We start from the raw sequence: 13,760 nt of genomic DNA, 5'->3' as shown, positions 1-13,760 counted from the left end.
ACAACTTGGGTATGTGAATCTATTTTATTCAACTGTACGTTTATGAGTTCTAAATATAGATCAGGTATTTCCAATAAAAATTTTACCATCTGAAAGAAAAAAAAAAAACCTACCATGAGGTATCACCTCACACTGGTCAGAATGGCCATCAACAAAAAATCTACAAACAGTAAATGCTGGAGAGGGTGTGCAGAAAAAGGAACCCTCCTACACTGTTGGTGGGAATGTAAATTGGTACAGCCACTATTGAAAACAGTATAGAGGTTCTTTACAAAACTAAAAATAGAGCTACCATATGATCCACCACTCCTGGGCATATATCCGGAGAAAACCATAATTCAAAAAGATACATGCACCCCAATGTTCACTGCAGCATTATTTACAATAGCCAGGACATGGAAGCAACCTAAATGTCTATCCACAGAGGAATGGATAAAGAAAATGTGGTACATATATACAACAGAATATTACTCAGCCAGAAAAAAGAATGAACTAATGCCATTTGCAGCAACATGGATGGACCAAGAGATTATCATACTGAGTGAAGTAAGTCAAACAGAGAAAGACAAATATCATATGATATTGCTTATATGTGGAATCTAAAAAAAGGTACAAATGAACTTATCTACAAAACAGAAATAGAGTTACAGATGTAGAAAACAAACTTATGGTTACCAGGAGGTAAGGTGGGAGGAAGGGATAAAATGGGACATTGGGACTGACATACACAGACTACTATATATAAAATAGATAACTAATAAGGACCTACTACATAGCACAGGGAACTCTACTCAATACTCTGTAATGGCCTATATGGGAAAAGAATCTAAAAAGACTGGATATATGTATATGTGTAACTGATTCACTTTGCTGTACACCTGAAACTAACACAACATTGTAAATCAAGTATACTCCATTAAAAATTTAAAAAATAATAATAATCATAATAATAATAGAATAAGTAAAAGATGTTTTAGGAAAAAAAGAATCTACATGTCACATCAAGATATACTCTTTAGAGGAATTCTGTAGTGGTCCAGTGGTTAGGACTCTGTGCTTTCACTGCCAAGGGCACGGGTTCAATCCCTGGCTGGAGAACTAAGATCCTGCAAGCCATGTGGCGGCGCCATAAATAAATAAATAAATAAATAAACTGAAATATGAAAAAAAAAAGATATACTCTTTAGTTCATTTAAGAGATCACCTAAAAATGTTTAAAAGGTTCTTCAAACCTCTCCCACCATCTGATATCTGACTTAGCTTAAAACTAAATGGAAGAAAGAACTAGCAGCCTTGTCTCTCTAGCCCAGGTTACTTTCTACAATGCAGTCCATATACTATCTCTCTACCCCATCCATATACTTTTCACCACTTTTTATATTTAGACAGAAAAGTTAATCTTGCAAGTTGAATAAACAGGGTATCGTGTAAGAGCTGATAGTGGTGCAGTACATTCTGGAAGGTATATATAGTTACAAAAGCAAAGTACTTTAGGCAGAGACCAAGAATAAAATAACTAGCAATACTGCATACTAGAAATAATAATAACGGCTAACATTTATTGAGCACTTTGCACTGTTCTAAGCATTTTATATTTATTAACTAATTTAATTCTCAGAACAACACTGAGGTACTTTATTAACTAATAAACAGAGGGTCAGAGATTACATAAATTATTCAAATTATTCAAGGTCAAGCAGATAACAACTGAAAGTTTGAATTTGAGCACAGGGCTATCTATGTCTTCAGTCCAAGCTCTTAAGCTGTGTGGTATCAATTAAAATTTGAAAAATAGAGGCTATCCCGAAAAAGCAGGTAGACAGTATTTCCCAATAGATTCTTGGCAGAAACAAACAAACAACAAAGTAGACCTAGTGGCAGATTAATGACAAAGACAAAAACAATTATTTTTGAAAATCAGATTATGTTTTTCATCAAAACGAAAAAAATTCCTACTTTACAATTAACATCAAAATATGCATAAAATAAAAACATGTACTTTCACATATATACCACAACCTTAATAGAATGCTTTAAAATAATGTTTCTTTAGAAGAAATTTGAGAATTCTATTTATAAATAAATACTACACTGCTATTCTTAAGCACTATGCTTTCAGCATAGCCCTCCATCAGTATTTTCTATTATGAACATGGCTATATATCATTCTTGATTCAATTTCCTGGTTGTTCCAAACAGAAGAGAAGGTTAGTCTCAAGATCACACTTTAACTGAAATGAGAATTAACCATAAATGCCAAGTAAATATGTATCTTTTAAAATATATTATCTTTCAAAAAGCTTGAAGAACTTTTCAAAGCTCAAAGAACAGAGAATCTAGTTACTACTTATATAAAGAAATGGTATGAGACACATATAACTTGTTCAAATAAAAAATGGCTCCTGGGACTTCCCTGGTGGTCCAGTGGTTAAGAATCCACCTTCCAATGCAGGGGACACGGGTTCAATCCCTGGTCGGGAAACTAGGATCCCACATGCCGCAGGGCAACTAAGGCCGTGCCACAACTACTGAGCCTGCATGCTCTAGAGCCCACGCACCACAACTAGAGAGCCCACGCGCCACAACTACTGAGCCTGCACACTCTGGAGCCCACGTGCCGCAACTAGACAGCCCATGCACCACAACTACCTAGCCCGCGTGCTCTGGAGCCCGTGCGCCACAAGTAGAGAGAAGCCCGCGTGCTGCAACAAAAAGACCCCACATGCCACAATGAAAAGACCCCACATGCAACAACCAAAAGACCTTGCATGCTGCAATGAAGATCCCACGTGCCACAACTAAGACCCAACGCAGCCAAATAAATAAATAAATAAAAATTTAAAAATTTTAAAAAAATTTTTTAATTGGTTCCAAAAAATGAAAAGACAATTTGTTCCCCTCTCCACCCCCCACCATTAAAGTAATAACAATAAATTGATAAAATCATATAAAATGAGAAAGATATTTACATTTCTTTGTCTTTTCTGCAGATCTGGCACAAGTTTCTTTGAGTAGATTACATAAATGCCTTGTAGCATTATTCCTGAAACAGAGGAAAGAGTTTGCATAAGTGTAATCTATCTCAAAGCAAAATCATATATAAAAGTTATGAAACATTACTGTTACAATTTTAAAGAAATTCTTAAAACATCACAATATTTAATATATATCACATATCGTTCATAAGTGACTATATGAAGGAAAAATTGGTTGACTGTACTATTAGCAAAGGTGATTTAATAACTGCCTCCTTTTAAAGTGAAAAGCTCCTTAAAAAGTTTCTACCCAAGTAGCTTTCAATAACCTTTTAGTAAACAGTTCCAGATTCACCTAAGAAATAAAATGAGAAGAGAGGATTGGGATTTTCATTACTACTTACCCCAGAAATATTCTAGCTATCTTACCTTCAAAACAAAATAAGTAATTTTCTGAAGAGTCATTAATTATGTGAATAAGACCTCTGATCATCTCACAAATGCAGAAAAAGCTTTTGACAAAATTCAAAATCCATTTATGATAAAAATTCTCAACAGAGTGGGTACAGAGGGAACCTACATCAACATAATAAAAGCCATATATAACAAGCCCACAGCTAACATCATACTCAACCCTGAAAAGCTGAAAGTTTGTCCTCTAAGATCAGGAACAAGACAAGGATGCCCATTCTTGCCACTGATATTCAACATAGTATTGGAAGTCCTAGCCACAGCAATAGACAAGAAAATAAAAGGCACTTGAATCAGAAAGAACAAAGTAAAACTGTCATTATTTGCAGATGACATGTTATTATATATAGTAAAGCCTCCACCGAAAAACTGTTAGAACTAATAAACAAATTCAGTAAAGTTACAGGATACAAAACCAACATACAAAAATCAGTTGTATTTCTGTACACTAATAACGAACTATCAGAAGAGAAATTAAGAATATAATTCCATTTACAATTGCATCAAAAAGAATAACACGCTTAGGAATAAATTTAACCAAGGAGGTAAAAGACCTGCACACTGAAAACTATAACACACTGATGAAAGAAATTGAAGAAGACACAAATAAATGGAAAAATCTTCTGTGTCCATGAATTAGAAGAATTAATATTGTTAAAATGTCCACACTACCTAAATGGAGTCTGGTACCAATTCCAAATTTGGAAGTGGGTTCCCCACACCAACAAGCAATTCTGGGCACCACAGCTGAGTGTCCTACAATTCAATTCTGACACCATCTACCTGGAGATAGCATCAGACTTCATAAGTTAAGGGTTCAGTCCTATAAGACTGCTACCCATTGTAAAGCAATTATCCTCCAATAAAGATGTTTAAAAAAATAAAAAAATAAAAAAAAGACTGCTACCCTCCCCTTATCCCACCAACTTCAGATGCTAGTTGCAAGCCCAGGTCATTACCTGTGGCTCTGTCCAACTGGCTATAAATCAGAGGTTCCCATGACCTCCTCCTTGGGTTCTATTAATTTGCTAGAATGACTCAGAGAACTCAGAGAAACAATTTACTTACTAGAGTACTGGTTTATCATAAAAGGATATAACTCAGGAACAGCCAAGTGGGAAAGATGCATAGGGCAAGGTATGAGGAAAGGGTGAGAATCTTTCATGCTCTCTCCAAGCTCATCATTCTCCCCAAATCTCCACATGTTCACCAACCAGGAACCTCTCGAACCCTGACCTCTCAGGTTTTTACAGAGGCTTCATTAGATAGTCATGACTGATTAAACCTTTAGCCATTGGCAACTGATCCAACCTCCAGGCCCTCGCCTGTCCCCAGAGGTTGGAAGTTCCAATCTTCTAACCACTTGGTTGGCTCTCCAGGCAGCCGGCCCCTATCCTTAGGTGGGGTCCAAAAGTCACCTCATTAGCATAACAAGACACCTTTTCACTCTCAACATTTAGGAAATTCCAAGGGTTTGAGGAGTTGTGAGTCAGGAAAGATGGATGAAAACTAAATATATATGTGAAATATATCTTGGTCATCTGAATGACCAAATATATATTTTTTTCTTATAAATCACAATACCACACTACTGAAAGCAATCTACAAATTCAATACAATCCCACCCAAATTTCCAATGGTATTTTTCACAGAAACAGAACAAACAATACCAAAATTTGTATGGCATCACCAAAAACCCCAATTAGCCAAAGTAATCTTGAGAAAGGAGACTAAAGCTGGAGGCATCACACTTCCTGATTTGAAACTATATTGTAAAGCTATAGTAATCAAAATGGTACGGTACTGGCATAAAAACAGACACATAAATCAATGGAACAGAATAGACAGCCCAGAAATAAACCCACAGATACACGGTCAATTAATTCATGACGAAGAAACCAAAAACATATAGAATGGGGAAAGGACAGTCTCTTCAATACATGGTGTTTGGGAAACTAGACAGCCACATGCAAAAGAACAAAACTGGACCACTACTTTACACCATACACAAAAATAAAGTCAAAAGGGATTAAAGACTTCAACCTAAGATCTGAAATCATAAAACTCCTAGAAGAAAACATAGGCAGTAAGCTCCTTGACATAGGTGATGATTTTCTGGATTTAACACCAAAAGCAAAGGTAACAAAAGGAAAAATAAACAAGTGGGCTACATCAAATTAAAAAGCTTCTGCACAGCAAAGGAAACCATAAACAAAATTAAAAGGCAACCTACTAAATGAGAGAAAATATCTGCAAATCATATATCTGATAAGGGGTTAATATCCAAAGTACATAAAGAAGTCATGCAACTCAGTAGCAAAAAACAATCTGATTTTAATGTGGGCAGAGGATCTGGACAGAGATTTTTCCAGAGAAGACATACAGATGGTCAACAGGTACATAAAAAGGTGCCCAACATCACTAACCCCCAGGGAAATGCAAATCAAAATCACCATGAGATACTACCTCACACCTATTAGAATGACTATTATTAAAAAGATGAGATAACAAGTGTTGGGAGGATGTGGAGAAAAGGGAACCCTTGTGCACTACTGGTGGGAATATAAATTGGTTCGGCCACTATGAAAAACAGTTTGGTGGTTCCTCAAAAAATTAAAAATAAAACCATATGATCTAGCAATTCTACTTCTTGGGATTTATCCAAAGGAAACAAGAATACTAACTTGAAAAGGTATATGCATCCCCATGTTCAATGTAGCATTATTTACAACAGTCAAGACATGGAAACAACCTAACTATCAATGGATAAATAAAGTGTGGAATATATATACAGCCATAAAAATGAAGGAAATCCTGTCATTTACAACATTATGAATGGAACTTGAGAGCATTATGCTATATGAAATAACTCAGACAAAGAAAGACAAATACCATATGGTCTCATTTATATGTGAAATCTTAAAAAAAAAAATTAAAAACAAACTTACAGATACAGACAACAGATTGATGGTTGCCAGAGACAGAGGTGGGAGGTGGGCAAAATGAGTGAAGGGAGTTAAAAGGTACAAACTTCCAGTCATAAAATAAATCCTGGGGATGCAATATACCGCATGATGAATATAGTTAGTAATATTGTATATTTGAAAGTTGCTAAGAGAGTAGATCTTGAGGGTTCTTGTCAAAACAAAAAATCTGTAATTATATGTGGTAATGGATATTAACTAGACATTGTGGTGATCATTTTGCAGTATATACATATATCAATCATTACATTGTACACTTAAAAATAATATGTTATATGTCAATTACATCTCAACCAAAAAAATTTTTAAAGGTCAATATAATGTAGTCATATCTTCCAAATATCATTAAATGGTATTGAAAGTTAAAAAAAAAAAAAGACCTCTGGGTGTCTTGAAGTTGCTAACATATACACCAGTTTAAATTTTCCAATGTATAATTTTTCTGCAGAAATGAATTGTTACAGATTAACATTTTATAATAATTTTTAAGTCTAAATATTAGTTTAATGAAGAGCAAAAGCTGTAATATTACATAAACTACATCCTTTAACATTTTCAATAATCTAATAAATGAAAAGGTTAAGAAGTCACTGAAATCACAGGTGGTTTTGTTTTGTTTTCAAAGCCTGTGACTATTCTCTACCACAAATCAGTAGTTCTCAAAGTATGATCCTTGCACCAGCAGCATCCACATCACTTGTTAGAAGTACAAATTCTTAATCTACTCCACTGAATCAGAAACTCTGGCAGGGGAGGAGAGGCCAACGACATGTGTTTTAACAAGCTCTGCAGGTAATCCTGAAGCTTGCTAAAGCTTAAGAACCACTGTTCTAGAGAGAGGAACTTTTTATTGTTACTGGTTTTGTAAAATCAAAACAAGTAACTACAAACCTAATTCTTGGACTTCCCTGGTGGCACAGTGGTTAAGAATCTGCCTGCCAATGCAGGTAACACGGGTTGGAGCCCTGGTCCGGGAAGATCCCACATGCTGTGGAACAACTAAGCCTGTGTGCCACAACTACTGACCCTGCGCTCTAGAACCCACAAGCCACAACTACTAAAGCCCGTGTGCCTAGAGCCCATGCTCTGCAACAAGAGAAGCCACCGCAATGAGAAGCCCGCGCACCGCAATGAAGAGTAGCCCCCGCTCACCGCAACTAGAGAAAGCCCGCGCGCAGCAACAAAGACCCAACACAGCCAAAAATAAATAAATAAAATAAATTAATTAATAAAAAAAAAAGGATGATACTAAAGTTTTAAGCCAAAGTTAATGGAAGAATGATTGGGCCACTGGCAAAAACAGGAATTTGACAGTGAGAATTAGCTTAGAACAAAGTTGAGCCCTCTTCTGCAAGGGTTTCACCTAAAACAATAGTCAAACAAAAAGGTATACAATATACATAGGCAGTTGTAGATATAGGATTATCAGGTACCTTTTTCAACACTAAGTAATGGCTTCCCCTGCCTGTCATTTTAAAAAGTGAGAAGTTATTAGTCAGTGACCACACTTTGCCAAATGCAAGAATGTAAAATAGGTATGTCTTCCTCTTCTCCACAGCACCCAGATAGAATTCTATATATCAATTAATATTATACGACAGAAAGAGCTCATTCAATTTTTGGAAATTATTTTAATAATTAGTTTGGAATAAAAAATAAATTTGTAAAGAACAAATTCATTAAATTATTACTTACTCTTTTATTAAATCTTTATTTTCTTGAATTCCTTCTTCTAATTTCAAACTTACTTTTTCATTTTCAAACTAATTTACAAGACAGAAGAACAGTTCATCACATTTTACTTAGCAAAATAAACATGAGTATATTCATTAAGCAGCATTTCTTTGCTAACATGCTATGATGGTCTATAAGAATTATTTTCTTTGAACACAAAAAAGAACTTTTTTGTCACACTTATGGATATCCTATAAGAATATGGGTCTCACCTTCATCAGTCTAAAATTAGGTTTGCTGAATTATCTCCAAAATGTATCCAACAATATTTTAATGTGATATTATCTTCCCTAAACATTTTGAAATGATATTTTATCTTTCTCCTAACCCAATGTTGCATTTTCTCAAAATTTTTCTTTCACTATGCCATAAAATTGAAGCGAAACAGGTTTAAATTTAAAGTTTTATCTACAATGTCATTTTCTAAAATGATAAAAAAGACATATCAAACAAAACATCATCAGTAACAGGAACTAATAAAAATTAAAATTCTATAATTAGAATCATTAAATCAATCTTTATCTAAAGTAAATTACTATTTCCCTAGTCATTTGCATTAAGTTTCGTGCAGCCTGTCTTCTGCTCATCCTAAAGTTGAAATGCAACTAATATTAATGAAACTTCAAAAAACACCATTCTTAAAATCCACATCACAGAAACAAGATAAACCCAACTTACCCTGAAATAATACTCTAGTTTTAATAGTATTATAAGATTTACTATACTATATTTTCAATTACAAATTTCATTATACCTGTAGTTCTTGAATGGCTTTCCGCTGTGCTTCAATTATTTTTCTATTTTCTTGCAACTTGTTTTCTTTCTGCTTCAGTTCAGATTCTACACTCACTTTCCACTTCTTGATCTTTTCAGCCTCCTTATACAGTTTTGAATATAGTCTGCTCATTGGCTCTGAATTCTATTATAAAATAGGTTTTCAAAGACTGTTAATAGTTCAAAATTTTAGTATAACCAAACTACAGCTGCCTATTGAAAATATCCATGAGTATCTTAATAGTTGAGACCAAATCTCTCCTCAATTTATGCCCTAATACCATGCTGAAAGCTATATTAACTTTTTTCTAACTACTAAGGCAATATTAGCTACTTCACTAAGGTCACCTAAGTTATTCCTTGATGAATAATATCAAATAACTTCAAAATGTGCCTAAGCCAGAAGTTAGAAATCTTTAAGTCAATGAGAGAATCTGGCTGGTTAAAAGCTAAAATAAATCAATCTACATGAAATGTGTCAATTTTAGGAATGGTCTTGAAATATTTTGGTTATACAAACAGCTTAAGGATTAACCAAAGGATATGAAGTTTAAGGTACAATGACAAGAAAAATAATAGTGAACACAAGCTCTTTCATTTAGCCTGAGGTTTTATTTGGATTTTATTTGGATTTCCTGCATCATCCCTTTCCACATTATAAGGTAAATGTCAGAGGTTTTCTTTTTTTTTTTAAATCACGCTATTTTCTCCTTGCTGATAGCTCTGTTATCAAAATATATAAATAAATTCCGTATTTCTAAATTGGTGATACCATAATCCCAGCAACAAACAGATAGCACTTTACCAGGCCATGGAATTTCTCTTTGTTTTAAAGACATCTATGTGCCATAAGAATGATTTTTATAACTAAAATCAAAAGTACAGTATATCCTACAAATTCCTTAGACAGTAAACCAGCCAAACAATCATACCTATTAATTCAAGAATTGTTTGTAAAATACTGGCTTAATTCTCAACCTTTTCACACATTGCATTCATCTCCCCTTTTCCATTCTTGATTTTTATGGTTTAAAGTTAAATTGCCCCTTAAGAATTCATGCTTTTATAACTCAGGAAAATACAGAGGCCTAGTGTTTCAGCAAATTCAAAAGAAAAGCAAAGTGGCGAAAAGGTTTTAAAGAATATAACTTAACACCTTAACTAAATATTAATCCTTTTGAAGCTTCAAAAGAAAGATAAATACAAGTAATAATAAATGATACTCCAATTACAAGAAATTTAATATGGACGGGAAATCTTCTGACCTCAAAATCAGTGTCTTTTAGTCCCTCCTGGTAATGACAACTGTCAGAATTATCAACCTAAAAAATGAATAAATTTTTCCTATGAGAAAATATTTCTGATGATAGTTTCCAAATAGCAGCAATTAAATACTGAAGACTAGTAATCCAACAACTAAAGATTTTTTTTTTCTTTTTCAAGCAAGCAATTCAATATCTAACTAAACAGGTTATATCTATATACACTATACTTAACTGACCTGTTCAAGCATGGGCAAAAAGTCAACTTTTTGTAAAGCAGGATCTGCAAGACAAATGACAACTGGAATTAAATATGCCAACATCCTGTTTTATATATTAAGTATCATATCTAGCTTTAATGTCAAGGTTATTAATATAATACTCTTATTTGATATCTAGCAATGTGTATTTTAAAAATGTTTCTATGTAAGGTGATACATTGTTTTTCTAGTCTCCTACCTGAATCAATGTTTTTCCCATTTTTGGAGAGATTAGTCATTGCAAATGGAAAACCAAAATCATCTTCAACACACTTGTTGAAACCCTAGAAACACAAAGAAGTTCTTAAACACACTGTCCCATACCACTCTAATAACTAGCAGTGTAATATGTAATTACATATACAGTATACATCTGCTTTAAAAAGTGACTATAATTGTAAATCCTTTAATGTATAGTGTTAAAAATATCAAATGATTTTGCTCTGTAAACAAAGCAAAAATTTTTAATTTTCACTTATAAGAGAAAGCTAAACTAAAATTACATGATACATGCTTTGTAAGTACTCAGGAATAATTTTAGTGATTTTAATTAGTAGCTTAGAATATTAGTTTTCTTCAATTTCATTATGATCTTTCCCCTGGTAGAATTGAGAATTTTCTTCACTGAATAGCATTTTAATGTTATACTCTTTGGCTATAGAGACATAAGAATTTTTCTACAACATAGAAAATCAAAATATTCATTGCTTCATCCTATTTCCAACATAAAGTTCCACATAAGAAATTTATTTTTTTTAATGTAATTTTTTTTTTTTTTTTTTTTTTTGCCGCGCTGTGCATAATGCGGGTTCTTAGTTCCCTGACCAGGGACTGAACGCATGCCCCCTGTAGTGAAAGTGCGGAGTCTTAACCACTGGACCGCCAGGAAAGTCCCCACATGAGAAATTTAAATAAATTACTAAAAAAAAGCTCTATTCCTCCTTTCCAATAAGAACCTACTACACGTACGAATTTCCCTTTTATCCTGTCAATCCGGAAGCTCAGAGTCAAATTTTAACCTCAAACACTGATTTTTACCAGTATGTCAACATATTTGTCCAAATTTTCTTAATTTTCCTTGATCCTAATATTCTTCTAATTTATATTTTACTATTTCATTGTATATGTTCATAAGTTGCCTTAAATCATTTAAAGAAAGAGGATTAAAGTAAGCAGGTCCCATTATGTACGCGGAATTCCAAAGCACCAGTGATTATTTCTTTAAATGAATGATGCCTAAACACATTAAGTGTGCTCATTATTCATTCAAAGCAATGCTATTCAAAATTCTTGGGTAAGTCAGACCATATTTACTGAAAAAAATTATAAGATATCACCAGTAAGAAAGTTCACTTTGCCTCATTTACCTAATGAGTAAATGCAAATTTACCTTGAAGAAATTAGAATCTCCTCCCAAAGTCTGAGGTTTCACTGCAGATACTTGACTGCTACTTAATCTCGGTGGTACAAACAATTTAAAGGGCTTCTGCTTTTCCATTTTCTCTTCCAGTCGTAATTATCTATTGCTCAAGATGGGGGAGAAAGTGTGTTACATTGTTTCATTAATGCACTACTTATTCTATAGTAAATGGGTATATAAAGGAATGCGTGAAACGTTTGTTACCATAGAAGCCTACGGTGTCCCTTACTGCCGGGGTGTTCAAAGCAGAAACATCCCCTATTTGCCCCACCATCCCCCCACCACCAATGGCCACGCTGGTGACGTCGATGGATAATCGAGAAACTCGAACTAGGCATCATCGCCGGGACAGCCTGAGAAGAAGCCCGTTACCTCCACCAGCCCTGTTAAATTGCATCACCTCGCCGGAAAGAACTAGTTGAGGTGCTTAGACGACTACGGAGAAGGCGCCGGGGGCTGCCTGCGTGAGGGAGGGCCAGTAACAAAACGTCGCCCAGCTCTGGGTTAGATTCTCAGGGAGGGAACTCGGCACACCTGCCCCCCTTACCTTTAAAAAACTAGCGGGAAACCGCGGGCTCGGTGGTCAGGCGAACCGCCACCTGCTGTCTATTAGGGCAGCAGAAAGAACCAACACGAACTTCTGCCTCCGAACCTCGGAAAAAGCGGGAAATCGCTCCAGCCGAGCGGCCAGGAGGGAGGTGCCGGGCGGTTGGCGGTGTAACGGCTAAATAACGGTCGGCGGCCTCCGTTGGCCGGGGGCGCAAGACCTACATCTCGCGAGAGTTCCCTTTACCTTAGTAGCAATTCTTCTCTGGATACTGTTTCTCCTTAGAATTGGCCCTGTTTAAGCTTCTCCTATTGTTAGAGAATGTGAGGAAAACTATCAGGTGCTGTGATAGGATGGAGCTGAGAGTGAAAAATCTATTTCTGTCCTCTAAGAAGAGCTCACAGCCTTAGGGAAGAAACAAGTGCAAACATAATTATAACCCCCTGTAATCATTTAATGGTAGTAATTTTCTAAGGGTTGCTGGGACCCTTAGAAAGGGACAGTGGCCTTTACAGTGGCTTGGGAGTCAGGAGAGAGCTTCACGGATGTGGTACACTTTTGTTACTGCTTCCATAGAAAACAGAAGGGTGAATAGAGCGTTGGCTAGATGGTGAATGCGGGAAGGGGTGTTCCCGGCTGAGGGACGGTAGGCAAAGGCGCTGGAGTCGTGAGAGAGATGAGTCCAAGAGTGAGTGAGTCCAGGCAATGCGGTGTAGGTGTGTGAGGACGCAAATGGGAAAATGATGAGACTGGAGACTTAGCAGATGTGAAGGCATCTCGAAGGCTTTTGGATTTTAGCCTTTATGGATGGGAATCTTGAGGAAGTTTGAGCGGAAAAGGACGCATGATCAAGTTCAGAAGAAAATTTGTAGTATGAAAAATGGTTTAGGTTTATGAGACTGGAGTTAGGGAGACAGTTTTAATAGCCTGGGTGAGTAAGGTATGAGACCTGAGCTATGACAGTGCCAGTGAAGATGAAGAAAATGTGTCAAATGGAAAAGATATTTAGGAAGAAGAATTAATAGGATTTGATGGCTTTTTTAAAGTGAGCAGCAAAAGAGAGAAGTCTAAGATGACCCCCTGGTTTCAGACTTGAGCTACTAGACACAATAAATATTGTGGGTGCTAGGTACCTAGGTTTGAGCAATAAGACAATGAGTTCTGTTTTCAACATATTGACTTTGTTTTCTAACTTTCTCCATGTACTACAATATAATTGATGCTTTTCCAAAGGACTTTAGTAATACTTTTAAGTAACTCATTTTGTTTTGTATAAATTTAACCTATCAGACGGAACAGTTTCTGATAAAATTACATTTTGAGCTAGAAAGGA

General features: G+C 35.3%; 1 protein-coding gene across 2 annotated transcripts in view; it reads right to left on the bottom strand.

The window, feature by feature from the left end:
- The window catches only part of SYCP1 (synaptonemal complex protein 1), a 169,399-nt gene extending 157,441 nt beyond the window's left edge, over window positions 1-11,958 (bottom strand). For both annotated transcript variants that reach the window (XM_036867739.1, XM_036867746.1), the window contains exons 1-7: window positions 11,851-11,958; window positions 10,660-10,744; window positions 10,440-10,483; window positions 10,204-10,260; window positions 8,919-9,083; window positions 8,126-8,193; window positions 2,970-3,043 (exon numbers count right to left, since the gene is read on the bottom strand). In XM_036867739.1, coding sequence (XP_036723634.1) covers window positions 2,970-3,043; window positions 8,126-8,193; window positions 8,919-9,083; window positions 10,204-10,260; window positions 10,440-10,483; window positions 10,660-10,744; window positions 11,851-11,958 — 601 coding nt within the window. The remainder of the gene's footprint in view (window positions 1-2,969; window positions 3,044-8,125; window positions 8,194-8,918; window positions 9,084-10,203; window positions 10,261-10,439; window positions 10,484-10,659; window positions 10,745-11,850) is intronic.
- Between the last annotated feature and the right edge of the window lie 1,802 nt (window positions 11,959-13,760).

Source organism: Balaenoptera musculus, chromosome 1 (assembly GCF_009873245.2).
Source record: "Balaenoptera musculus isolate JJ_BM4_2016_0621 chromosome 1, mBalMus1.pri.v3, whole genome shotgun sequence".
Classification (NCBI taxonomy): Eukaryota; Metazoa; Chordata; class Mammalia; order Artiodactyla; family Balaenopteridae; genus Balaenoptera; species Balaenoptera musculus.
This window is presented reverse-complemented; position numbering and strand designations above follow the sequence as displayed.